Raw genomic sequence first — 24,605 nt, forward strand, 5'->3', positions numbered from 1 at the left:
AAAAAAAAAAAAAAAAAAAAAAAAAAAAATGAATATTCTTAAATTTTGGTTTTGGGTTAATTAGTGCTTAACTTTTTTTTTTTAAAGCAGCCATGATCTTTATACATTTCCTTAATAAGAAAGGATGGTGACTATTGACCCATGCCTGATGGTCTGTAAATAAATGCCCTGGCAAAGATTCCCATACATGCTGAGGTTGAGGGACGCATGTAAGCTCACCTGTGTTACTGGACTCCAACACTAAGTCCAAACCCAGATGAGAGTAGCCAAGATAATTAAGGCCATGACTGAGAGTGCATTGAAGTCCACAGCAGTAGTTTAACCAACTTCAGTTGACTTGGAGTAGGATCAAGTGGACTAAAACTGTAGCTTTCTAAAACACCAGAGGCCAGATTCTCTGCTGCTGTAGATGAGGATAATATCAGTGACGTTAGTGTAGTCATCCTGCCATAAACTAGCTGAGCATCTAGCCTGAGATGGGGAGTAGCAGTGCAAATAAATTGTGTCTAGTAGTTGGAGGAAAATGTCTGAACCATATGCATCTGCCTTGTTTTCCACTTGGATTTTGCATGTGTAGGGAGTTTATTGGCTGCTCTTCTTCAGAGCTGGTATTGCAAGCAGTAATCAAGCTGCCGATCTCCACTGAAATGCCAGTATCCAGGATGTGCTGTACACATGCATGGCTGTAAAAAGAAGTAGGTTGCTGGAAAATGTTCCTGCCTCCTGGAGACCAGATTCAAGCAAACTAGCATGGCCTGCCTTTTTCAGGCCTCGTGCTAAGTGGGAGGGATAGCGAGACTAGGTCTGCATTGCAGAGTCAACCTAGGCTCTTATGCTTGTTGTCTCAATCCCTTCCCAGCCAAATGGAAAAGCCTCTAGACCCAGGCTTGGAGTGCTTTCAGCTTCAGCTAACTGACCTTCCTGAAAGTCTGGGGTAAAACTCAGGCTGCCGTTTAACCTGGGCTGAAACTTGCCTTTTTGGCAGTGACCACTCCTGGCTCAGGCATTCGAATACTAATAGTTGTCTAATAAACTTCCTGCTGTTCCTCCCTCCAGTTTGACTGGAGAATAGCCTGGAGCCTTTTAGCATACGAGCTTTGGGCTCTGGTTATCGAACCCTCCCATGCAAATACAAGTCCAGTAATGGCAAAGTAAAGTAGATTGGGTTTTACTAGAGAGATGGTTATGATCAGGTGAAGATGACCTGGCTGCCCACCAGGGAAGACCTGGAGCATTTTAGCCTGATTTGCCATTTCCTTTTGTTCTCCTGTAATTTGTGCTTTGGGCCTGGGTCTGCTTGTGTGGCTGAGAGTAGGTTTAAGTGAGCACCCGGCTAAAGGCTGGAGCGATGAGGTCCTGTATCAATAGTCTTCTCAAGCAGTGCACAATTCCCTGGGCCTGTGCACACCGGCCTCTTTCCATGTTGCCTTCCCACTGGACTCCTGTGCACGGGCAGTTTGTGGACACACCTTCGTGGCCGACTCCATTGCTTTCTGCTCAGTTTAGCTCCATCAAATAGCACATGGCAGAAATCTGGCTTACCTGCCCATGCGACTGGAGCAGGGAGTATGGACCAGAGGCCCAAAAGGGCCTTGGAGTAAGGAGCAGGATGGGGTGGAGTGGACCATTGGCCAGAGCAGGATATACAATGTCTAAACCTGGAAGGTGAAGAAAGGCAGCTGTAACTCCCAGGGTACCTGCCTCTTCAGGAAGACTTTCAATTAGGTGTTCACCAGCACCGAGTACGGAGCCTGCTGTCTGTATGACAGGCTTCTGAGTAAGAGCAGCCTGACTTTTTTTATTTTATTTTTTGCATGGGAAGCCAAGATGTTGGAACTGACACCGGAAGAGACTCTGAGGGTAGAGTCAAAAGAACTGGCTCTGGAGTTGGCTGAATGGGCTAGGGGAATATCTTGGGCGCTGTTCAGTATTGTGCATGATCCAAGGTGGATTCAAAGTGAGGGAAAACATTAAACGCACAGCTAACAGCTTGCCCTTCCTCCACTTGCACTCCTCACTTAACAGGAAATGATCCAAACTGGGATTAGCAAGCCTGCGTGCATCTTTGGAACAGCGCTCTCTTGGGAGTGGTTACACTGAGAGACTCATCAACAATTACTGATATCAAAGCTTTGTCCTGGGCAGCCTCAATCGCACAATGCAGCCACTGGAACTTCTGAAAACATCTCTGGGGGTTAGCAGTACACCTTTCCTTGTCCTTCTTGTTCGCTGCAGGGCCTAGGCAAGGGGCAGGAATGGGCAGAGGGAGCCCGGGTTTGGTAGTGAGCCTCCAGTTCAGTGTCTTGATGTGGTTGGTCTCGGGGAACTTCATGCAGCCCTTGGTAAGCTCCCTGCAGTTGCTCAGGTCACTTATGGGCCCTCTCCATTCCTTTGTATTGCCACTCATTCAGCAGCCAGCAAAAGATTTTGGTCATGCACAGGCCTAGAAAAGTGCTCCTCTTCTGCTGGGCTGTCCAGCAGATCAGCATCCTCCCAGGCACCCTGGCCCGAAACACCGTTAAAATTCAGACCAGTAGCTGTCTGAGTGGAAGGACCTGGGATTAGGGTAGTTAGGTCACGTTGGAAATGATAAGGCTTTCAGACTGACTTTTGTTGTGTGGCCGTGGGCTGGCAGTCTGGCTGACGGGAGCAGGGCAGGGTGTCATGCATAACAAGTCAATAGGCGTCTCAACCTGTGGCCTTGCCACGAGGCAGAATATAAACGGGGGATTTGTTTCTATCTTCCCTGGGACAAAAAAATATATATAATAGGCTCTTTCATCACCTTGGCAGGACCTGCTGCTGCTGCAGGCTGTGTGGGGGGGGGAGGCGGGCTGGGGACCAGCTCTGTAAGAATGCACAAGTGACTTGGGCACAGGACCAGCAAACCCCACAGAGGGAAGGAGGAGCAGGGCAGGGAGAGGGGAGGGGAGGGGGAAGCCTAGCAGGAGGAGAGTGGGGTTGTACAGCATCTTGAACACAGCCAGAGGAGGGAGCAGGACTCCCTGCTGCAGGAGCTGCGACTTGCTCTGATAGCCCCAGGATGCAACCTTCCCGCTCCAGTGCCCATGGGCTCCAGTCTGTACGGTTTCATCCTGCAGCTGCTGGGCTCCAAGCTCCAAACCCTGCTGCGTGCTGCGGTTATCAAACGTTCGCCATTCACACTTCCCCTGTACAACTGGCCAAGTCCTGTGTGTCTGGGGGTGAAGAGAGCAGGACACGCAAGTCCCCTACCCCCCAAATTGGGCAACTTTCACTATTAAAGGCACCAGGTTGCACACATCCGTCTGTCTCATGACTTAGCCATGTCCTCTCAGCCCAGCTGGCTGTGGTGGTGTTCAGAAGACTCCTGGGTACCTTAGCCCAATGTGATGTTAGCAGATGGGTCCAGCTGTACAGTGCTGTGGCATGTGAGGAACTGGGGGAAAAACCTGGAGTCAGGAAGTCATAGGCAAGGATTTTATTAAAGCATCAAAAGCAAATACTAAATGAGCTCCTACGTGCATGGCAGGAGCATGCAGCCTCATGCTTCTCTGCCCCCTCATTCCCTCTCATGTTGCATTACTCCAGTAGGTGAATGTTGGGTCTCCTTGGCATGCTGCCGTCCTGCACTTTGGTGTAAGCCACGCCGACATGCCAGATTTGCCGTTTAATCAGCGAAGACCTGTGTGAATATGGGGTGCTCTCTCTTGCAGTTGATATATCATGCATGTCTTGTGGCTACAATGCTCCTGCCAGTAGCACTTGTGCATCCTGGAAAGCTCATTCTCTCATAACCAGCTGCTAGTTTGGGCGCACTAGTTCCCATCTCAGCACACCATTAACTTCCTTGGGAACCTCTGTGGCCATGGCGCTGTTGCAACTAGGCTTACCCCTGCATGGCTTGTCCAGTAGCAGTGTGGGCCAGCCAGTGGGGCTTGGGGTGGCACAGTCACTAAGGTGCATGGTTGACAATCCAGAGGCCACACGTTTGAGGCCAAAGCAGAAGTGTTCCCGGTGTAGTCTGTTGGATTCCAACAAATCTGTGAATTCTGCTAAATACCTTGTGACAAGGACACAAAGAAGGAAAGGAAGGGGAAGCCAGCTTCCAGAGAGCAGCTGCAACCTGCTTCTGCACTGGCCAGGCCTCCCTTACTTGCTCCCTGATGCTAGTGAAAGCTTCCTGCACTGCTCTGTGCAGTGGCTTTCCCTACAAAGAGGCTCTGAAGACGGCGTGGTCTTGTGGCTAACTGTCTGGCTCCACTCTGTATATGAGGAGCCTTCAGCATGCAACAGGTATCTTCACTGTGTCTTGTTGTCTTCCAGCCTGAAAGTTCTTGCCTGCCTTGTCACAGAATCCTAGATCATGAGGGCTGGAAGGGACCTCAGGAGGTCACATCTAGTCCAACCCCCTGCTCAAGGAAGGATCATCCCAGCCAAAGCTTTGTTGAGCTGGGTCTTAAAATCCTCCAAGGATGGAGAGTCCACAACCTCTCTGGGTCACCTGTTTCTGCGTTTTCTACCCTTCTAGTAAGAAAATTCTTCCTAACATCTAACCTAATTTTCCCTTGCTGCAGCTTGAGACCATTGTTCTGTTATCTGCCACCACTGACAGTCCAGCTCCATCATCTTTGCAACCCCCACTGCAGGGAGTTGAAGGCTGCTGTTAACAACACCCCCCCAGTCTTCTCTTCTCCAGACTGAATAAGCCCAGTTCCCTAAGCATCTCCTCAGAAGCCACGTGCCCCAGCCCCCAAACCATTTTTCTGTTGCCTCCATTGGACTGTCTCCAATTTTTACATCCTTTCTGTAGTGGGGGGCCCAAAACTGGACACAGGACTCCAGATGTGGCCTCACCACCGCTGAATAGAGGGGAAGACTCACTGCCCTTGACTTGCTGGCAACACACCTACCAATGCAGCCCAGGATGCCATTAGCCTTCTTAGCAACAAGGGCACACTGCTGGCTCGTATCTGTCTTATTGTGTCACCCCCAGGTGCTTTGCAGAGTTGCTACCCAGCCAGTTGGCCCCCCCCCCACCTGCACCGGTGCATGGGATTGTTCTGTCCTAAGTGCAGGACTTTGCACATGTCCTTGTTGAACCTCATGAGATTTCTTTTGGCCCAATCCTCCAATTTGTCTAAGTCACTGAATTCTAGCCCTACTCTCCAGTGTATCTACTACCCCCCACCAGCCTGGTGTCATCTGCAGACTTGCTGAGGGTGCACTCTGTGCCATCTTCCAGGTCATCGATGAAGACATTGAACGAAACCAACCCCTGGGGCACTCCACGTGATACCGGCTGCCAACTAGACCCTGAACCATTGATCACTGTCCATTGAGCCTGATGCTCCAGCCAGTTTTCTATCCATCTTACAGTCCATTCATCCAGGCCACACTTCCTTAGCTTGCCTGCGACAGTGTTGTGGTAGACCATTGAAAGCCTTGCTAAAATCAAGGTACACCACATCCGCTGGTCTCCCTGCACCCGCAGAGCCAGTGTCCTTGACCTCCAAGGGGCTGCTGGAGGACACTGCTGCACTCTTTCCCCAGGTTGTCTCCCAGCATCCTGCTGCAGTAATGCCACCATGAGCAGGAGCCATTCATCCTGCCGTGCTGGATCTATGGCTTGGCACCTGCTGGAGCAAGCCAGTAAGAAGCATGGCAGTGAAATGACTTGGCAGACCAGGACGTTTCCATGCAGGAGCTGGGGAAGGATGTACCAGCTGTCCCAGAACGCAGTGCAGACTTATTCCTGAAGTGGATCCAGTGACTGAGATGCTAAGGACTGAGGGACGCCCCTTAGAAACGTTGCCGCAGACTCCAGCCCTGGCAGCATCCTGCTGGGTGAGTCTGGCGAGCGTGAGAAGCCTGTGGCTCTGCAGTTGCCACTCCCGGGGCCCCCAGCCCAGGCAGTCTGTGCAGAGGGGATGTCTCCTTAGTGCTCCTGTTGAGAAATGGGGCTTTGGTATCAGACTTGTCCTGTAACATTGGACAAGTGACTTCTCCTTCACGTTCCTCTGTTTATCCGTGCTACAAAACCGATGTGCCGTGCCCCGCTCCACGCGCACGTTGTGAAACTTTATTAAGCTGTATAAAGCTCCTCAAAGGAAAGAAGTAATTAAAGTGCAAAGTATTAATATTATTATTAAGACCTTCCTATTGATTTGAGACAATGAATTGTATTCATGCCCGCCTTTTCCTTGGAAGGCCTCCATGGAAAACAGTACTCCTAATGAATCCACTATTAAAGAAAGGTTTACTGTTAAATATTTGAACGTAATCTCAAACACATTTGTTTGATAACACTGGAGCACGGGCTGTTGTGAAAGCAAGGCTGCCAATAGGAAAAAAATTAACAATTTGAACGTTCCAGCAATTGCTGGAAAGAAGATGCGATTGGTCGGCTGATTTGTTTCTTGGCATCCTAATTAAGTTGGGTAGCCCTGGGGGAAGCACGCAGGCATTTGAATAACTTGTGAATTCCGTTTTGCAGCTGAAATACCTCTGTTTAAATTAGGTCTGGTTTTTAATGAAAACCAAATCAATTAGCTTTCAGTCTATGAATATTTGCCTTGCCCAGGTGTGCTGACTCCAAGTTGGTCAAATTAGCTTCCAGTCGCGTAGTACCTTGCAAGTGTGATCCATCCGTCTGGTTTTTTTCCTCCCCCTGTTTCCAAATCATTCTGGAGGTGTCTTGTCTTTTGAATGGCACATAATTAGCATTCATCAAATGGAAAGTATGATACTGTATTACTGCGAGGCAGAAAGAAAAAGAAATCGCAGCCACTCAAATTGGAACGGCAGCTATTACGGAAGAGCTGAAGAGTTCAATCGTTTGCAGATGTTGCGTCTGTTTTCTGTCTTCTGCTTGTCGGGGTTTTTGTTTACACCATTATTAATTTATTTATTTGTTTGCATGATGGCAAGATCCAGAGGCCCCAAGCAGGACTGGGGCCACGTTGTGCTGGGCACTTGGCTGACATCTAGTAGAAACACCCCCTGCCTCAAGGACGTTACAATCCAGGTGGCTAGAAAAGGACTGGAGGGGCTGGGAAATAACCACAGAGAAATTTTGGGATTTGCCTGAGGACAATAGGATGGGGATGGGATTCAGACCTCCTAGCTCCCAGTCCAGTGTCATAACCACTGGACCACATTGGTTACCGCCAAAGTGACCATTGCCCATTGCAGCTCTGCTCAATGACTGTTTATGGTGGCAGTACCAGATAGATGAGAAACTGGGTCCTACAGGGCTAGGCCCTACAGTGGTAGGAGATGCCTCCAAGATGGAGAATTAGGCTCTTGAAAGTTGGGTGCATGATGTGACACGTCTGGTGCTTTTGGCTGTGTTTCCAGTTCTTGGGCTTTCAGCCTCGTGATTCAGATCTATCATTCTTTCACTTGTGCTTCCTGATCTTCTTCTTCTCGAGTTTTTTACTGAAGTTGGGTTTTTTTCTTTCTTCTGCCCATGTATTCTCACTCTTGCTCTTACCCAGCCAGATTGACTTAAAGCAGGTGTGGGCAAAATGGCACATCTGGTCTGCAGCAGACTCCATTTCCTGGCTGCCGCTGCTAGACCTAGTCCCACTGCGCAGACACCCCAGCCTGTCCGCCCTGCATGCGCTGCCAGGGGCAGGACCCCCGCAGGCAGGACATGCAGTTGGGTGGCAGGGATGGGGCTGCAGCTGGAAGCAAGATGGGCAGGCAGGGCTGGGGAGACCCTGGGGTCTTGGGGCAGTGACAGTGTGGGGCTGGGGCTGTCTGAACGTTACTTTAAAAAAAATCAGTTGTAGATCTACTTTTATCTGCCCTGAGTATGAGCACAGTAAATGCACACAGTAAAATTTGGAGTTGATAGAGCTAAAGAATAAAATATATGCAGCACTTTCTGCTGCTCTTGGCAGGAGGGGAGGACTTCTTAAGGACTTTTCAATTGAGGAAGATGGTGGAAGCACTGTGGGTTGCTATCATTTTGATACAGGGTCCTTTACTTCAGTGTCTCAAAGCTTCAGTGCAATAACCTTGGTGTGTTTTAGCTCTGTGCATTGCAAATTGCTCTGAAAATTGCACACCTGTATTATTGGGCCCTGATATTTGGATGTCCTGTAGATGCTTGCAGATCAGGAGAGCTACACCATTGCATCGCCCACCACATACAGCCACCTTGAAGAGAGGATGTGGCAGAAAGTGTGATTTGAAAGGTGCAGAGTTGCTTTTTCTCCTCCTTGGAAAAGCAGGACTTGGCCTTTTAGTTTGGACACGAAATAGTAAGGGAAAGACATTGGTTTTTTAAGGTGGGAGATGCTGCTGCTTGCATACACAAATAGAGCTTGCTGCCATCTGTGGACAAGCCCTGTTAGTGGCTGGAGAACAAAATTTCAATTACAAGTAGTATTTAAAATGGAAATACGGGCAGGGTGGCAACCGATCACCCCAATCCAGGGGCATATGGCCACATGCTGTGTCACAAAACAACAACATTTTTTTTTTTTTTTGTCTCCTGCGCTTTATGACGAACACATGGTCGGGCCATCTGGTTTGTCCTGGAACTAGTCTCTAAGCTCTGGATCACTATTCAAACAAGTCAAATCAGTCCGCTTTTTCTCCAAAGCAAGGCATTGGAAGCCTTGTGGGTAGCGGTTACATAATGCTGTGCCTTAGATGGCGAAATAAATGTTATTAATAATAGCTAAGGGTCTGAAAAGCCTCATGGAGCCTGTCCCACTGCTTCAGTCGCTGTGCTCGTGAATCGTTCCGGTCAGTGCTATCTGCCGCTGCGCTACTGCATCCCAGCAGGAAGTCCAGCCAGCTGCTGTCCTGTCCTAGGATCCTTTGTTCTGCGTGCATCAGTCCCTTTGTTAGTCTGAATTTGCACAGACAAATCCAGAGCAGAGCAGTGACTAATACAAGTGCAGTGAGACCTCCCCCAACCCCTGCAGACCCTGCTCAGACCCCCTACCTGGAGACCCTAAATCTGTGAGGATTGCATCTACCTTAAAACAGATTCAGGACCTGCTCTTTTCAGGGAGCCTTTATTTCTGTCTGCTGTTTCAGTGAATACTTGTTTGTGACAAAGTGGTGTTTAAAATTGGAGCCCCGTTTGGCTAGGGCAATCTCCAGCCTCTCTTCACCCATTCCAATGGCACAAGCTACCAATGTGGCAGATGGCATGATTGTCACTTTGTGTTGTGCTCCTCCTTTATGGTTTTGGGTCTTGTCCCGGTGCACCAGTTGCTCCGGTTCAAGTCAAACCCCTTTTTAAATCAATTCCGCTAAGTGGCTGCAAACTGCCGTGTGGATACTGTTAAACCCATTGAACCCTGGTTGCTCCCCATTTAGATTCAATTGAAAAGGAAGCTGCTGAAGAGAGTCCAGGCAGGGTTGGTTTTTCAACCAGCTAATTCAAATGATTTAGAAACATAACTTTCATTGAGCAATAGTTGCACGAAGACTAGGTCTCCTAGGGCCAAATCTCCAGCCAATGTAAATCTTAGAAAACTTCAAGCCTCATGAGAAGAGCTTTATGTCACCTAAAACCTTGGGGAAGGCAGCTGGTCCAGTGCATGTGGGAAGGTGACTTAAAATGATGCTTTAGTCAGAAGTAATGGAGTAGCAGAGCAAAAGACATGAGACACTGGAAAATAGGATCAGGGCAAAATCCCATCAGCATTGCCAGGTTCCCATTGGGAAAAGGAGGCACTGAGGCATTTATCTTTGATGAGAGGCAAAAATGTTGGTGTTACCCATGATGGCTTTTTAATAAGGTTGTGTGGCCCCCTACTCCTGCGCAACTGAGCTATCAGGGGCTGGTGGAGGGACCTGGTCCAAGAGGCATGACCCAGGACAGGTTACAGCGTCTGTGTTGTCGTTGAGGAAGTGCATGAACTTAGGGCTTTGGGTGGCAGCCCAGGCTCCTCTCTTCCCAGACAGCTTCCCCCCACAGCATTTTGGCAGACAAAGCATTCAGCACCCAAATTGTTCATTGGGAAGAGCAGTCGGAGAGCATGGCTAGGTGCAGACATGCAAAAAGCCGGAGGCAGAATCAGTCTAAATTGCATGGTTTTCTGCAAGCAGCCAGTTTAGAAAGTCTAGATTGTAGTGAACAGACCGCATGTTTGCCCTGGGTGGGGAGCAAATCTTAGACTGGGTTCTGCCATTTTTAAACCAGTCTACATGTGCTGAACTTCTGTTATGGGTGTAAACCAGTTTCCGATCACTGATGCAGGTAAAAGTGGAATGAGTGTCTGCGCCTGGCTTACAGGGTCAGCTGTGACATCTGAGGGACCTGGCAGAGCGGTGTGGGAGGGAGGGGTTGAGAGCGCTTGGAGCAGCAGCAGACCCTTTAAGGCTGAAAAATGTTTTGATGTATAACTTGCTCCCTGCCACTAAGTTGTCATCAATTATTAGGGTTTCTTTCAATAAAGAGCTGTAAAGCGCACTCTGGGATGGAAGGATAGGAGAGTTGGGGCAGGGAGTGAGCTGCAACAAGGCTGGAATTAGAGTAGTTCAGTCTTTGCCAAGGAGCAGAGGTGAGGCTGCTGGGTTTCCTTGTGATCAGACTCCAGAAGAAGAGGAATGAGAATAAATGAAGAGCTGCCTCACCTGAAAATGCCCACTGGCTTGTTCTTTACCATCTAACGTGGGATTTATACCAGCAAGCAGCAGTGTAGCCAGCAAAATCCTTAAAGATTTTTGGCATGGTACTTTGGTGTGGCCAACTCATGTCATTCAGGGACATTTAAGAAGACTTGAAATAAGCTGCACTCAAACGGGTGAAGTAGCTTATGATCATGGCAACTGGAAATGGTAAAATATAACTTTTAAGACCTATAATCTCTTATTCAGAATGCTGCATACGAGTACAGGATTTGCCTAGCCCTTTGGTAATATCCTGGAAGGCTGTTTTTAGAAAATAAAGTGCAAGGTAAGAAGGCTTGACCTGCCAGCATCTTTATTAACTCTGATCACTCTCAGAAAACCAGTCACAAAAAATATAAACTTTTACTTACAGTAGTTATGCATGAGACACACAAACCATAATGGAACTATTGCAGTACTATATAAAACAAACCACAGAGTTTCTTCTGCAAAGGCATCATGGAAATTATATTTTTCTCTGTGAAATACTTTAGCTAAAATATTTTTTGCCCCTCTTTAGATTTTTTTTCTATGAAATCTTTTGGGGATGTTTTTTTGTAGAAAATAAAATCCCCAAGCCTGAAATTTGTTTTAGTAGTTTAACCATTGGGGCTTGCAAAAAATTCAGGTGGACCGGCAAAAACATTTTGGTTAACTGAAAGTTTGCACCTAACGAGTGAACTTTAGTTTTTGACTGCCAAAAAAAAGAAGACAGCGCTTTTGTTTTCTTTTAAAGAAATATCTACAAGAAAAATCAAAAAGCCATGAAGATTTCCATTTTTATGAAAGAGGCATTTTTTTTATTGGGGGGGGAATAGTTTGAGGGGAAAATGTTGACTGGGTGCAGTCAGCTGATTTTTAACTCCCAACACGCACCAAAATGCCAGAATATTTATTTAAGGTGTTAGAGCGAAAAATTAACATCAAACCCGTTCATGCCACACATCACGATGCTCTGTTTTTAATGGGTGCTTGTTTCATCTTTCCCTGTAGGGGAGGGAGCAGTATCCTTTTGGGGAGTAATGTGCTGCTTGGCTGGCAGAGGCCTGAGAAAAAGAGCAGTTTAAGGAAGAAGCGAACAAGTACAAAGGAAGGATTTCATAGTACATTTATTCCAAGACAGCCACCTTTCTATAATTGCCCTGCAGCACTTTTTATGTCATCCTGGGCTAGAACTGGCATTTGACAAATCTCACCCTTTCTGAAATCCCATTATATTTGATCTTGCTGGATGTCATGCACTGCTAAAAGCCAACAACTGTCGGAGCAATAGGCATGAAACCCAACTTAGACCTCCTGCTAGGACATAGGCCCTAGATAGAGGGCCAAGAGCCATCTTTTACACCGGGGAGAGGAGAGCTGCTGACTTGAGCTTAGAAGGCAGAGCACTCAGAACAAAATAGACTGGCCCCAACTAATGACCGCCTTCGTGTTTCACTTATTAATTGCAGTGTGCAGAAGAGACACGGCGACTTTCATTAGGGCACGGACTCAGTAGAAAACATGGCTCAAATCCCTCACTGTGCACAAATAAATCCTCCCTTTTTTTTTTTTCTTTCGCAGCAAAGACTCAGTGAGTCAAGATTAGGGGACTATTTGCTTGGATGGGCGTGTGTGGCTTTGCGGCCAGCACGCGTGTTTACATGGAAACACAAAGTCATGCACACATGTAAAAGCCCTCATTAAATACTGAGGAGGCCTGTAGCATGGAGATCTTGATGCGAGGAAGCACGGCGATCAGCCAGAGCGCGAGTTGTATGAATACAGACCTCACATAAAGCTTCGCTTTTCAGAAGTACTGAGCGAGCCTTATGAAAGCAGCCCAGGGCATGCTCGGATAGAGCTGCTGTGATTTTATCGCTGGCAGATGAAAGAAGAACGACGGTGGCAGCGTTCCTGCTGTTAGAGCAACACATCCTGCAGCCCCGTGCTGCGAGAACTAGTCCTCAAGGCAGAAGGATCAAAGGGGATGCTGCCAGCTCATGAGTCCCGGACCTGGAGCTTCCTAAAGTCACTGTTAAAGAGCAGCTGGTGGCATCCCAGTTTCCCAGACATCAGGGCAAGTGCTGCCATGGGATGAGGGTGCGATGCCCACAACAGCTGGGTTAAAACTCCTGGGCGGTGTGAAAACCCCTGGGGGGTTGTTTTTGATCACTTATTTCCTCACTGATTCTGCAGAATTGTCAACACCCTTAGCGAGAAGGAAATATAAGCTCCCGCTTGTCAAAGCATCCAAGCACACGTTTGTCCTCCTTCAGCCAGTGGCTTGCCTTTGGTGGGGCTTAAGCCAGTGCTGAAATGGTTTGCTAAACAGGCGACAGGTTAGCACCCCCTCCAAGGTAAGCCTATACTTGTGTGCATGGCTAAAGCGGGGCTGGAGGTAGCACGTTATGTAGGGACCAAACCTCTGGGTGTGCTCTGTGGTCCAGTGCCCTGCTCTGCCCTTTTCTTCAGAGCTGCGTCAGCTTATCTCTGCCATTTGGTACCATCCATTGGCCTTCCTATATAAGCTGCCCCACACCACACTAAATGCACGATGCAGCCTCTGTCCTGGGACGGCACTGTCTAATGCTGAAAGTCATTTCATCAAAGGACTTCTCTTGCAACCATCATAGGGCACATGGGATGGTATAAGCCAAGCAGGGACTGCTTTTATTGGTATCTGTGGCTGTTTGCACTGTTCTTGTTACTTTTGTTTGCTGGGCCCACGCTCCGTGCTTATGTACATGCAAGTATAAAAACAAATGCAAGTATTGGATCACCATAGATCCAACCTTGGAAATATTTGCTCCTATGAGTATGGGTTTCCTGAGTGAGGTCAGGGCTTCTCTTTAGAGTGTGGTGGCCGGGGCAGCAGCACACAGCAAGCTGTGGGGGAGACGAGTAGTGTGGTGGCAGATAGGGCAAGGAGCAGAAAGCAGAGCATCAGGTGAGGCAGGGAGCAGAAAGCAGAGCAGTCAATCAGGCAGGAGAAAGGGATTGGAGTGGCACATGGGGAGGGTACGGGGCTAATGTGTGGCGTGCCTGCCAGAAAGGTTGGTCCCTCCCACTGACTTAGAGCATCTTGTAGCCTGATTAGATGATCCCTGTGTGCATCCCTCCCAAATACCATGGGGAACTGGTTCTTAACCTCATTGGACTCGCAGCATCTGTTCCTGTTTTGCAACATGAGTAGCACCCAATTTCAAAACCGCATTTAGGTATTGTAGTGCTTACCCTTTTACACAGGAGCTGGGCAGTAGGGGTAGGGGATTGTCTAGGCATGGACAAACCTGAGCCTGACTTATCTGCTTAACTTATCTGCTAGTCTCCTCTCACCTCACCTGTCTCCTCACACCTTGTGGCACCCTTCAAAAGATCTGGCAGCACCCTAGGGTGCCCTGGCACCTTTGTTGAGAATCATGGCCTGAAGGTCTTACCCATTTGATAAAACACAGCACTAGGATTTGAACTCCCTTGCAGGCTCAACAATCTCCGGTGGCCGTAACCCTTTGTGTAAGGGGGCAAACATCTACTTTTTCAACATCTTTCCATGTTGCCCTGTAGGGGCAGGCCGACGTTCAGGATCTCAATATTGTGCTGTTAGACAGGAGGGTGTGGTGTACAATTGCACATATACACACAAAAATCAATTTGGCGCACACACACTCTAGGTGCATACACCCGCACCGGGCACACCCATGCATACGTATCACCAATTCAGGCTCATACATGCTCTAATGATAATGACATGAAATCATACACAATATACACATACATACACATATACACACAGGTTGAACACGGATTCAGGTGACAGTGTGTGTGTGGTGATGCCTATGGTAGCTATGCTTGGGGTGCTTGGTAACTAAAGAGCAAGTGGCATAGATCGGGGAAAAGGCAGTGGAGATGAAGCAATAGCAGTGGCAGAGATCAGGGGAAAAGGCAGTGGAGATGAAGCAGTAGCGTGGCAGAAATCAGGGGAAAAGGCAGTGGGATGGGTCAATAGCAGCTGCAGAGATCAGGGGAAAAGGCAGTGGGGGTGGGGCAATAGCAGTGGCAGAGATCGGGGAAAAGGCAGTGAAGACGAAGCAATAGCAGTGGCAGAGATCAGGGGAAAGGCAGTGGGGATGGGGCAATAGCAAGGAAACAGGAGTTTGCAGGCAGAGAGGAGCTCAGGACGGCTGGAATCGCAGGGGCATGAGACAGGTGTTGGAGGTGGCGGAGAGCCAGAAGCAGGAGAGGGAGAAATGAGACTGAAGTAAGAGGGGCGAGGAAAAGCAGAGATTGGAGCAGGGCCAGAACCGTAATAAAGCAAAACCCAACTCAGGGGTCCAAACAACAGGCTTATTAAATGAACACTGTGCTGTACAGCTTGGTTCCCACACACACACACAATGGTAGCAGGGGAAAGAGCCTCAGTGGAAGGGCTGGAGTCCAGGTAGGGAAGAGAAACAGAGTCCAAGTCCTTGGTTGAAGAGAGGTGGGGGTGATAGCTACCTGTCTAGGCTGGGAGGGGGTCCTCGGTCAGTCGGGGTCTTTCTCCATCAGGTGTTGTCCAGAGGGGGTCGCCAGCAGGGCTTCTGGGTGGATAGGCAGCGTGATGTGGAGCAGGTCTGGTCCAAGTGAAGATGGCGTCCCCAGGAGTCAGTCTTCACTGCCCCTTTTTATGGGGCAGACTGCCTGTGATCTCCTATGGGGAGGGCAATGTCAGCCCTTGTCCAGAGGGCTCCAGATGTTCAGCGTGCGCATGTGCAGCCTTGGCACCATGGTGGGTTGCCTCGTCTTTTGTGTCTTGAATGCAGAGGGTGGTTCCAATGGCTGGGTCCTTGGTCCAGGTATTGGTTTTGATGGTGGGGTGATTTAGTAGGAGGTCCTGCTGTCATTGTGTTTCACTCATCCATTCATACTCTTGTTTCAGGCATTCAAGGAAAACCAGTTGACATGGGAGAGGTTACAGAATTGCAACAGGGTACAGGGGCAAGATGGGAACAAGATGGGAATGGATACTTGACATCACTTTTTACAGACACAGGCCTAAACCATGCAATATTAATATGAAATAATAAAAATCAATGCACAAATGATAGGAATACAATATAATACAATATAAAACAGTAAAAATCAATACAAACATAACAGAACACTATTTGCAATGTACAAGAACTTAGCTTACCTAGTACTACTTGTAATCACTTATAAGGGATAGAGAGGGCAGAGAGAAAGTCAGATATGGTTGGGAAAGGAGAGGGAATGTATTTTTAAATTTAAAAAAAGAGGAAAAACTGGGGTTTTGCTCCATCCACAGCGAGGTATGCATCCACTGACCATGGAGAAATGAGTCTGGTGTCTAAATGTAAAAGCCTTTTTTGTGTGCAAAGCTGTTTTGTTTGCTCAAGGTGGTGAGAAGGAGGATGGTGGGATCAGTTGTTCAGCAATAACAGTTCACCTGGTTTTTGGCAGGTGAAATGGATACAACAGCAGGAAGTGAAGAGACGAGTTAAGAGGCACGTGCGAAGTGACCCACATCTCCCAGACTTCGATGACCCCATGTGGCCAAGTATGTGGTACTTGGTGAGTAGCGTAGATGGACTTTTCCTCCTAGGCAGGTACTTATTTGTTTGACAGAGGCATTACATGGGGTTTATTTAATGGGCTGTTTCATTTGCTGAGCCTGGTTGATAATGAAACCTATTCATTGACACAAACACAGAAGATAATGTGTTTCAGAGCTGTATTTTAAAACTATAAATTCATATACCCCAGGATACAGGAGGAGGTAGGTTTAAATTCTTTGCTGTAATTAGCTGTCCCTCACAGCCATCATTTTATCTCGAGCATGAGGAAGAAACGTGGAGCAGCAGGCAAGTGCAAATTCATGTCATTTTAAAAAGGCTGAAACTGTTTATTTGCAATAACACCATTTTTTTTTTTGGTTCATTGAGCGGGTTTTGGCAGGGAGAGTCCTTCATAATAATGGCATGTAATAGAAATGCTGCTGCCTATTCAAAGTTGAAGAACGCACTTCTGAAATAGAAGCACCAAAGAAGGCACTGCAGATTCCTATTCCCTTCGTTAATCGGGTCTGGTTTTATAATCACACAGGTATAACAACTGTAGAAACAGGTTGGTCAGCTTTGAAAGGCAAATGTCAGTTGTCTGAGTGCTTTCACAGCATCTCACCTCTGCAGGTGGTATGACACTTTGGCTTCCTGGGATGCCAGGCTATTCTGGGATGCCAGGCTATTAGTGCTGATGCTTTGCTGTTTTCATCTTTAGCACTGCGGGGACAAGAGCAGTCGCTGCAGGTCAGATATGAACATCCTAGGAGCCTGGCAAAGAGGCTACACCGGTAAGAATGTCGTAGTGACCATCCTGGATGATGGCATTGAGAAAAATCACCCGGATCTTGTACAAAACTACGTAAGTACAAACTGATTTGGGATGTCATATCCAAAGCAGAAGAGTGATGTTTTCTTAATTGCAAAATGGAAGCAGAGGGGTTTTTTTGAGTAGCTTGATTTCTGAAGACCTTTCATGCATCAGCAGGAAATAAAGTACAGCTCCCCAGTGAAGTGTTTGGAAACTCTATTCTGTTTGGGGAGACTAGGAACTGGGGGTGGGAGATGGCTTATACCATCATCAGACTCTTGTGAGAGTAAAACCCAGCAGCCTATGGCCAGAGCGAAATGCAGATGCAATGTGAATGATTTCACTCGGCCAGAGTTTAAACCCAAATCAACCAGGCTTTCTTCAGTCAGCTCTTAAGCGGCCCTGGGAAAGGCTAGTCCTTGAGCCAGGCTCACATTTCAGCTCAGAGAGAACCTGGCTTCCAATCCCCCTTGTCCTAGCTAGGAACTAAGCCTTAGTCTCAATCTTGGTTGGGCACTTTGTCGCATATACACAGACGTTAAACCTTATTGCAGATCTCCCTGCTATCTCAGGTATTAGTTGGATTGTTAAAAAATCCCATACAGTGCCAGCCACTGTTGACTCTGTGCTAAATGCACATGGGCACGATGCTGGGGTGGGAGTCAAATGCCTCTGAGGGGAACTGAACCTGTCAGGGCCAAAAGTTTGGTGCTGGGTGTCTCCCCCCACAACAGCTGGCAGTGTCCCAAGGCAGTGAGCAGTGCTGAGCTACCTTCTACCAGGGCTCGGGCCCTCCACAGGGACCCTTTGCAGTGACCTGAGTAATTCTTTCATCCTCTTTCTCACCTTCTAAATGTCTTTGAGATGAGCTCCACCTTTTCATGGTTTTAGGGCCAGATCCCTTCCTCCCCCGGTCCCTACTTAGACAAACTCCTGCTGATGTCAGCCATAGGCGACTTGTAAGGCGTGCATGGGGGTGCACGTGCCCCCTCTGATGGGGCCGGTGCCCCCCTGACAGCCGACACTGATGCTGTCAGCAGGGCTAGTGCCCCCCCTGACAGGGCCACTGCCATCGGCAGCTTTTGCGGGTGCCCCCCCCAGATTCAGGAGGCACCAGTCACTTGTGCAAGGGAAGATGATGAAGGACTTCAGCTTCATGTTGGAGTCTATCAACCTGTGATTTCTCCTGGGCATCCGGGTGAGTGCTGGGATGGGGCTGGACCATGCTGGGACAAGGAGCGGAGAGGCAGGGATGCCTGCAGTGAGGCCCTCCGTGCCCGCGTCAGTTATTTCCCTTGCAGACAGTTTCCGCTCTTGGCCTGTGTGCTCCTGACTGCGGGTCCCATATGTTGGGTGTCACCCAAGATGCCAAGAGCTGGAAACAGATGCTTGGGACTGAAATGAGAGGAGCCAGGTCACCGCAGCAGCCGCCTCCCCATCCTGAGCCCCGAGTGCCCTGTTAGCGCTGACGTGGCGTCTCATCTGGCTTGCAGGCATTTCATGTAAGCGTTTGAATGGATTTGTGCAGCAAACGCTTTGTGGCCTTGCAGGAAGGCGTATTTGGAAAAGCAGGATATCTCAAAGAGCGTTCTTTCTGGAGGCCCTTTCTGTCAGCGGGGAGACAGGATTTCAATCCTGAGGAAAGAGCTGCATGTGTAAGGAAAACTGGCAGCTCAGCCATGCCTGCATTGCAGTTGAATGAGGTAGCGTCAGAGCCCCAGAGTGGGGGCTTCTGCCTTTCAGGGCCTGCCCCAGATGTAGGCAAAGTCTTTCCAAGTGAATGCAATGGCAGCTTATGGCATATGCAGCCTGCAAGCAGCCATGCCTTGTGGGAGCTGGCTTTGGAGAGATCTTTCCACCCCACTTGCTACAGTCATCGAGACTTTCCCTCCACGGGGTGTGAGTTAGATCTCTGCCACACGCACAGTCGATCTCGCTAACAGCAGCCTGATGTTTTTAGGATCCTCTGGCAAGTTACGACGTCAACGGGAATGACAACGACCCAAGCCCACGCTATGAGGCCAGCAATGAGAACAAGTATGTCATAGGTTTCATCGATTTCATAGACATTAGGGCTGGACTGGACCTTGCGAGATCATCGTGTCCAGCCCCCTGTGCAAGGGGCTGGAAGTCGGCGGGGGTCAGATCACCCCAGCAAGATAAGCGTTTCTTAAAGGTGTCCAAAGTAGGTGTTTGCACCACTTCTGGGGGAGTCTGTTCCAGTTGTACTCAGGGTAATGCACCTGGCACTTCTGCTATGGGCTGCACAACACCTTCAGGGCACTTGGCTAGCAGGCACTAGCTAATTCTCACAGCAGCTGCCCCTCAGGGGACTGGGGTTATAGGATTGGGGTTGAGGGGAGGGAGGCCTGGGGCGGAGGAGGAGTGACCCATACCAGGGTGCATGCCAGAAGGTGCATGTCAGCCCTTTGTTTAGGCCAGGAATGGCCAGACCATGGCTCATGTACCACAAGTGTGCGTGGTACCTGAGCCGGATGCACTCAGTAAAGAGAAGCACTGGGATGGAGGCAGAAGGGCTCCAGCCTCCATCCAGGTTGGGGAGAGTAGGGGGCAGGCCTGGACCCTGCTGTGAGGGGTGTCACCGCAAAGAGCCAAGATAACCCTTCCCTGACCCAGCAGCTGCTGCTGAATTCAGGGCTTTGGACCCTCACTTGCCACATCGAAGTGCAGTGATTGTGAGACTAGGGCAGGGTTAATTTGGCTCTTGGAGGTGACACCCCTCTGGCATCAGCATCCTGCCCTCAGCTCTGGAGCTGGAGCCCCTGTCTGTTCTGGGGCAGGGATCAGAGCAGCGCTTGGGGAATGGGAGGCTTGACAAGGTTGGTCAGCGCTGGTTTAAGCTCTTAAACCAATGTGAATGATACAGTGTGACAGGACATGATGACCATTGCCTGAGAACAGCCTACATTAAAGCATTTTCGCAGATGGTGAGTAGCTTAATAGCAGATCTGTCCACTTTGGCTGTCTGCCGTGGTCTGGTGTAGAGAGAGGAACATCCAGGATGTTTTTTTCTGAGTTGGTGGAGAGACCAAACAATTTTACCGTTGAAAAGCAGGGGAGGGGGACTTATCACAAACCAGCTGATTCCACTGTTACGGTTTCATCTGTCTGCCCTGTCTCACAATAGGTGGAAGCCAAACCATGATAATTTATCACCAGTTTCATGCAGGGGTAAATCATAGCAGTTTGATTTCAGCTGCTGCAGAATCAGAGTGCACAGATGAAACCCTAACAACAGATCAGCTGGTCAGCACCCATGAGTGGTAATCTTCAGTTTGAAGCAGGATTAACTAACTGTTTGCTGCTCCCTGCCCTGGCAGCTGATTTCTAGGATGGTTTAAGTCATGGGGCTTGCTGCACACTGCCTGTCCTCTCCTGATGTAGCTCTTGGTTAAATGCCACTCGCTGTCCTCCGCCAGCAGTGCTGTGTCCATCCTCACTCAGTTTGCAGTGATATAAGCATCGGTTCCAGGGTCCATTTAGGTTGTGTCCTTTCTCTGACAGTAGTAGACACGTCAGAAGAAGGTATTAGACCCCAGGTAAGTGGCCAGGAGATGCTTTATTTCTCGCATCAGGCGTGCTCTTGATCTCTGCTAGTCAAGCCAGTGTAAGCCTAGCAGCTTGCAGCTCCTAATCCCTTCCATAATTTTTGGTGCCATTCATTCGGATATTCCTAGCATCCCTCTAAATTTCCAGGCTGTCTGGGGCCTCACTGACTTCCCGTGGCACTGAACTGCATGGTCTGACTACCCATTTTGTGATGAGTGTTTCTTTGATCAGTTTGGTATCTGCCTCCTCTTCCATTTCCTTGACTGCTTTTGTTCTCACGCTAGGAGACAGGGATAACAGCAGCCCCCATGTCCTGTCTGCTCGAAACCTTTCATTACTGTAAGTCCTTTCATCAGCTTCCATCTCATGCGTCTCCTCTCAAAGGGAAACAGCACCCATCTTTCTAGTCTCTCTGGTGAGAGGTTTTTTTTTTTCCCCAGGCTCTTGATCTTTATTCTCATTGGCCTTCTCTAACACCCCGCTCCCCTGCCCCCACCTGCCCCCAGCCGAATCCTCTCGGACACGAGCTGTCCCGTCTTGCACATAGGATCCTGCCCCCGATGTGAATAAAACACACAATCCTAGCAATTGCCCGGGCCCTCTCAGTTCAGCTCTCTAGCCAGCACCCCTGCTTTTGAGTTAATTATTCTGTAATTGTTGCCTGCAAACATTTGTGAGCAAACAGCAGGGCTCCCTGAACGTGGTAAACCCCATAAATTGCCAGCAAACTTGCTAAATAGCAAGCCCTAGGATCAGTCGCTTTTCTTTCATGTCCTGTGTCACAAGAAGCCTTTATAAAAGGAATAGCTTCACCAGTGAAAACCTAGGGGTCTGTTTCTCTTTTCATTTCACAATAGGCCTCAGATGGGGAGGGTCTGCTACAGGCCAATTGGTGTGCAAAGAGGGGTGAATTTTCAGCGTGGTGCTGGGGGATTATAACCGCATGGCTCCTGATGCTGATAATAGGAGCCGTGTAGTGAAATGCCTGAACAACCTGCTGCAGCTGTGTCCTCTAGTCTAACAGGACCAACCAAAAAACTAGTTTTAAGGGTGACCTTACATGAATTCCCTTAACAATACTAATCCTCTAAGCACTTCTCTAATTTAGTGGATTAGATGTCAAAACTTTGACACGGTTTTGGAACTTAAATTGAAGTGGGACTTCCACATGGTGGCACATTTGAAAAGGAAACATTCATACAAGAAGCAATTTGCTTTCCCAATAATTTCCTGCATTCCCTTGGCCATTGTTGTGTTGGTTGAATAAGGATCTTTCCATCTCTTGAGCTGGTGTCTCGAATGAGGATCTTTCAGTCTTTTGAGCGGCTGCAGCCTAGGCCTGTGTTTGTGATCTCACCAGAGGGATTGGGATGTCACAAATGGATCATTGTGACATCGCTGCAGGATTGGGACAGCAGAGGAATGGTGGGGCTCTTACATGGGGCTGAGTCCATTCCTAGCATCTGACAAAGTAGGTTGATGCTTAGGAAAGCTTGTGCCTCTCTGAACCATTTAGTTTGTAAGGTGCAAGCCTGCCCTGCCTTCTGCCTGTGATGACTAGGCATGATGTTGAGGCAGTTGGGGATCGTGTGCCACAGGGGCACGATGCACACCTGTGCTTGCATGCTGGAAATCCTTTCCACAGGGCACACCCTGATGGTACGCTCTCTTTTCAGGCATGGCACCCGCTGCGCGGGAGAAGTCGCAGCTTCCGCAAACAACTCCCATTGCATCGTGGGCATAGCGTACAACGCAAAGATTGGAGGTAAGGCTGGCGCTCAGCTCTGGCTTTCTCGCTTCCCATGGCTCGCTGCTGCATGCCTATGCCCGTACAACTGTGGCGTGTGGTGTCTTGAATGAAGAGAGAACTGGCCTTGGTTTTGGAGCAGTGGTCTGTCCTGGGTCTTCTGAATCTTTGAATTGTCATGATAGATGTCCTGATGTCATCAGTGGAGAGTAATTTTTACAAGTCACCTCCCTGCTTTTTACATAGAGACCAAGGGGCCTTATTTTCAGGTAGATGTTGTAGCCTGTCTGAGTCTCACTGTGTAGATCCCTTAAAGCCACTTTGAGTGCAGACCTCTGGAGCTGCTCATGGTAGTTTCATGGAAGTGTCTCAGTTTCACTGGGAAGTGCTTCTGAGAGACTGAGGCCTGTTGCTCTGTAGGGAGGGCACTGGCCAACAACTGACTGATTCACTGCAATCTAGTAGACTAAAACTGCTGATCTAGGATTTGAACTGGCGTTCACCCGCCTGTGGGCCCGCAGCACCAGCATGCATACATGCACATGCTGATATGAAAACGGAGGCATTGACACCGTGCTCTTTTCATGAAGATCATTGGTTTCCCTTTCAGGGCAGAACAGAAACAGATGCCCTCAACTTTGAATGCGGCTGCAAACTGGATTTGTCCCTCTCTAACCTCCTCTGCTACCAACCCCTTCTCCAGGGGAGTCGGTAGCAGCAGTGTCGGTGGGAGCAGACACCACACCCCAGTTCAGATGTAGAATCAGCTGGGGGATTGAGATGTAAATGTAAATCATTCAGGAGGGTGACTTAGAGAACTGGGGCTCTTTGGATGTTTGCCTCCGAGATGGAGCTGATGGGAGAAGTCTGAGAAACAAAGTTAGGTCTCCATTTGTCACAGACAGGTTTTGCTGCTGCTCTGTACAGTCTTTCCTATATCATACATTTTGCCATTAGCTTTTCCCTGTGGTTAAGTGTAACCCTGAGCCCACAGGTGCCGATGTAGGATCGTGCTAGAAGTGGAACAGGTTGCTCTGCTGCAGGCCTTTGGGAGATGGCTCGAGTTGGGGCCGGGGATGTTTTCCTAGTAACTCCCTGCTTCTTGGAGTCCATCCCTGGAATTGCAGCACCATCCATAGCAAGGGTCTTGCTGCCTGGCCCTCTGCCTAGCTTGGTCTGTGGGCTCATTTGTTATGGTGGAGTTGGATTTTACTCCTTGTGTTGCTATAAAACGGGGTGATGGAGGCCGGCTGTGTGCTAGCTGCCTGCCCCTTCCCCTTGTGGGCTGAGGGGGTGGGAAGTGCATGGTCCCCCTACTCTGCCCCTCTCCTTCTTCCAGAACTGCCCTCCCGGGAGAGCATTGCAGGGCTTCTGACTGTCTGTGACCGAGCAGTGCAACCAGCACAGCTTTGTCAGCAAAAATGCTGCCTCTGGGAAAGCTGGTACAGCATGATGGGAACATAGTAATGAGCCTGTGCTGGCCACGGGAGAGCTGTCAGGGCACTCACAAGGGAAGGCGGGACAGAAGTATGGGCAGAACAGGAATAGATCTTGTTTATCTCATTTTCCTTCCTCCCCTGAATTTCTGACACCCCTCCGTCCTTTTCTGTTCTCCAGATATCACCCACAAGTCTATTCCCTTTTCATCTCCTAGAGGAGATGTGCACAAAGACAATTCCTTGTGGCCCGGCATGTAGGAGAGGAGGTCACTTGCTCATGGGGAAGCACAGGCCAGCAGGACAGCTTGCATCATCTGGTGCCACCACAGCGAGCTCTTGGGATTCTGGGGCCTGACTCAGGCCCACTGCTCCTGTCCATTCTCAGGAACACCTTCCGCTAGAAGAATCCTTTCTGCTTCCCTGCATCTCTTCTCCCTTTCCCCACCACCATCTTTCTTTCCTTGCTCCCTTTGTGGGCTGGTCTGTTGAGACAATTTGAGCATTTTGCACTATGGGGAGGGCATGTGGGTGAAAAAATTCCTGCCCTTGCCATAGGGGTTGATCACTTGCAGGGGGAGGGAAGGATGGGAGCACCCGGGGCTCAGGCCCTGCTCGTTCCGGACAATCAGCTCATGCCCAGAGGGGCTGCTTTCTCCATCACACTGTGCTCATCTACACGTTCAGTTAATGCCGTTTGAATGTGCACCTGGGAGCAAAAAACTCCAGAGCAATATTTGTGTGCGGCACATGCAGCCCAGTAAGAGCAGCCCAGGCTGGCACAGGTCCTGGGGGTCAGCCTGCCAGCCCAGGGCTGCTCCGACTGGGCTTCACATGATACAGAGCAGCTGGCTGGGGCACAGGGTGCTTCAACCCAGGGG

At 49.1% G+C, this 24,605-nt stretch overlaps 1 protein-coding gene across 1 annotated transcript in view; it reads left to right on the forward strand.

Annotated features, from left to right (window-relative positions):
- Positions 1-24,605, forward strand: part of PCSK6 (proprotein convertase subtilisin/kexin type 6) — a 153,382-nt gene that overhangs the window by 30,781 nt on the left and 97,996 nt on the right. The window contains exons 4-7 of the mRNA XM_019503812.1: positions 16,063-16,173; positions 16,879-17,022; positions 18,932-19,008; positions 22,218-22,306. Of these exons, the coding sequence (XP_019359357.1) occupies positions 16,063-16,173; positions 16,879-17,022; positions 18,932-19,008; positions 22,218-22,306 (421 nt within the window). The remainder of the gene's footprint in view (positions 1-16,062; positions 16,174-16,878; positions 17,023-18,931; positions 19,009-22,217; positions 22,307-24,605) is intronic.

The sequence above is a fragment of the Gavialis gangeticus genome, unplaced genomic scaffold (genome assembly GCF_001723915.1).
Source record: "Gavialis gangeticus isolate Ggan-Ray unplaced genomic scaffold, GavGan_comp1, whole genome shotgun sequence".
NCBI lineage: Eukaryota > Metazoa > Chordata > Crocodylia > Gavialidae > Gavialis > Gavialis gangeticus.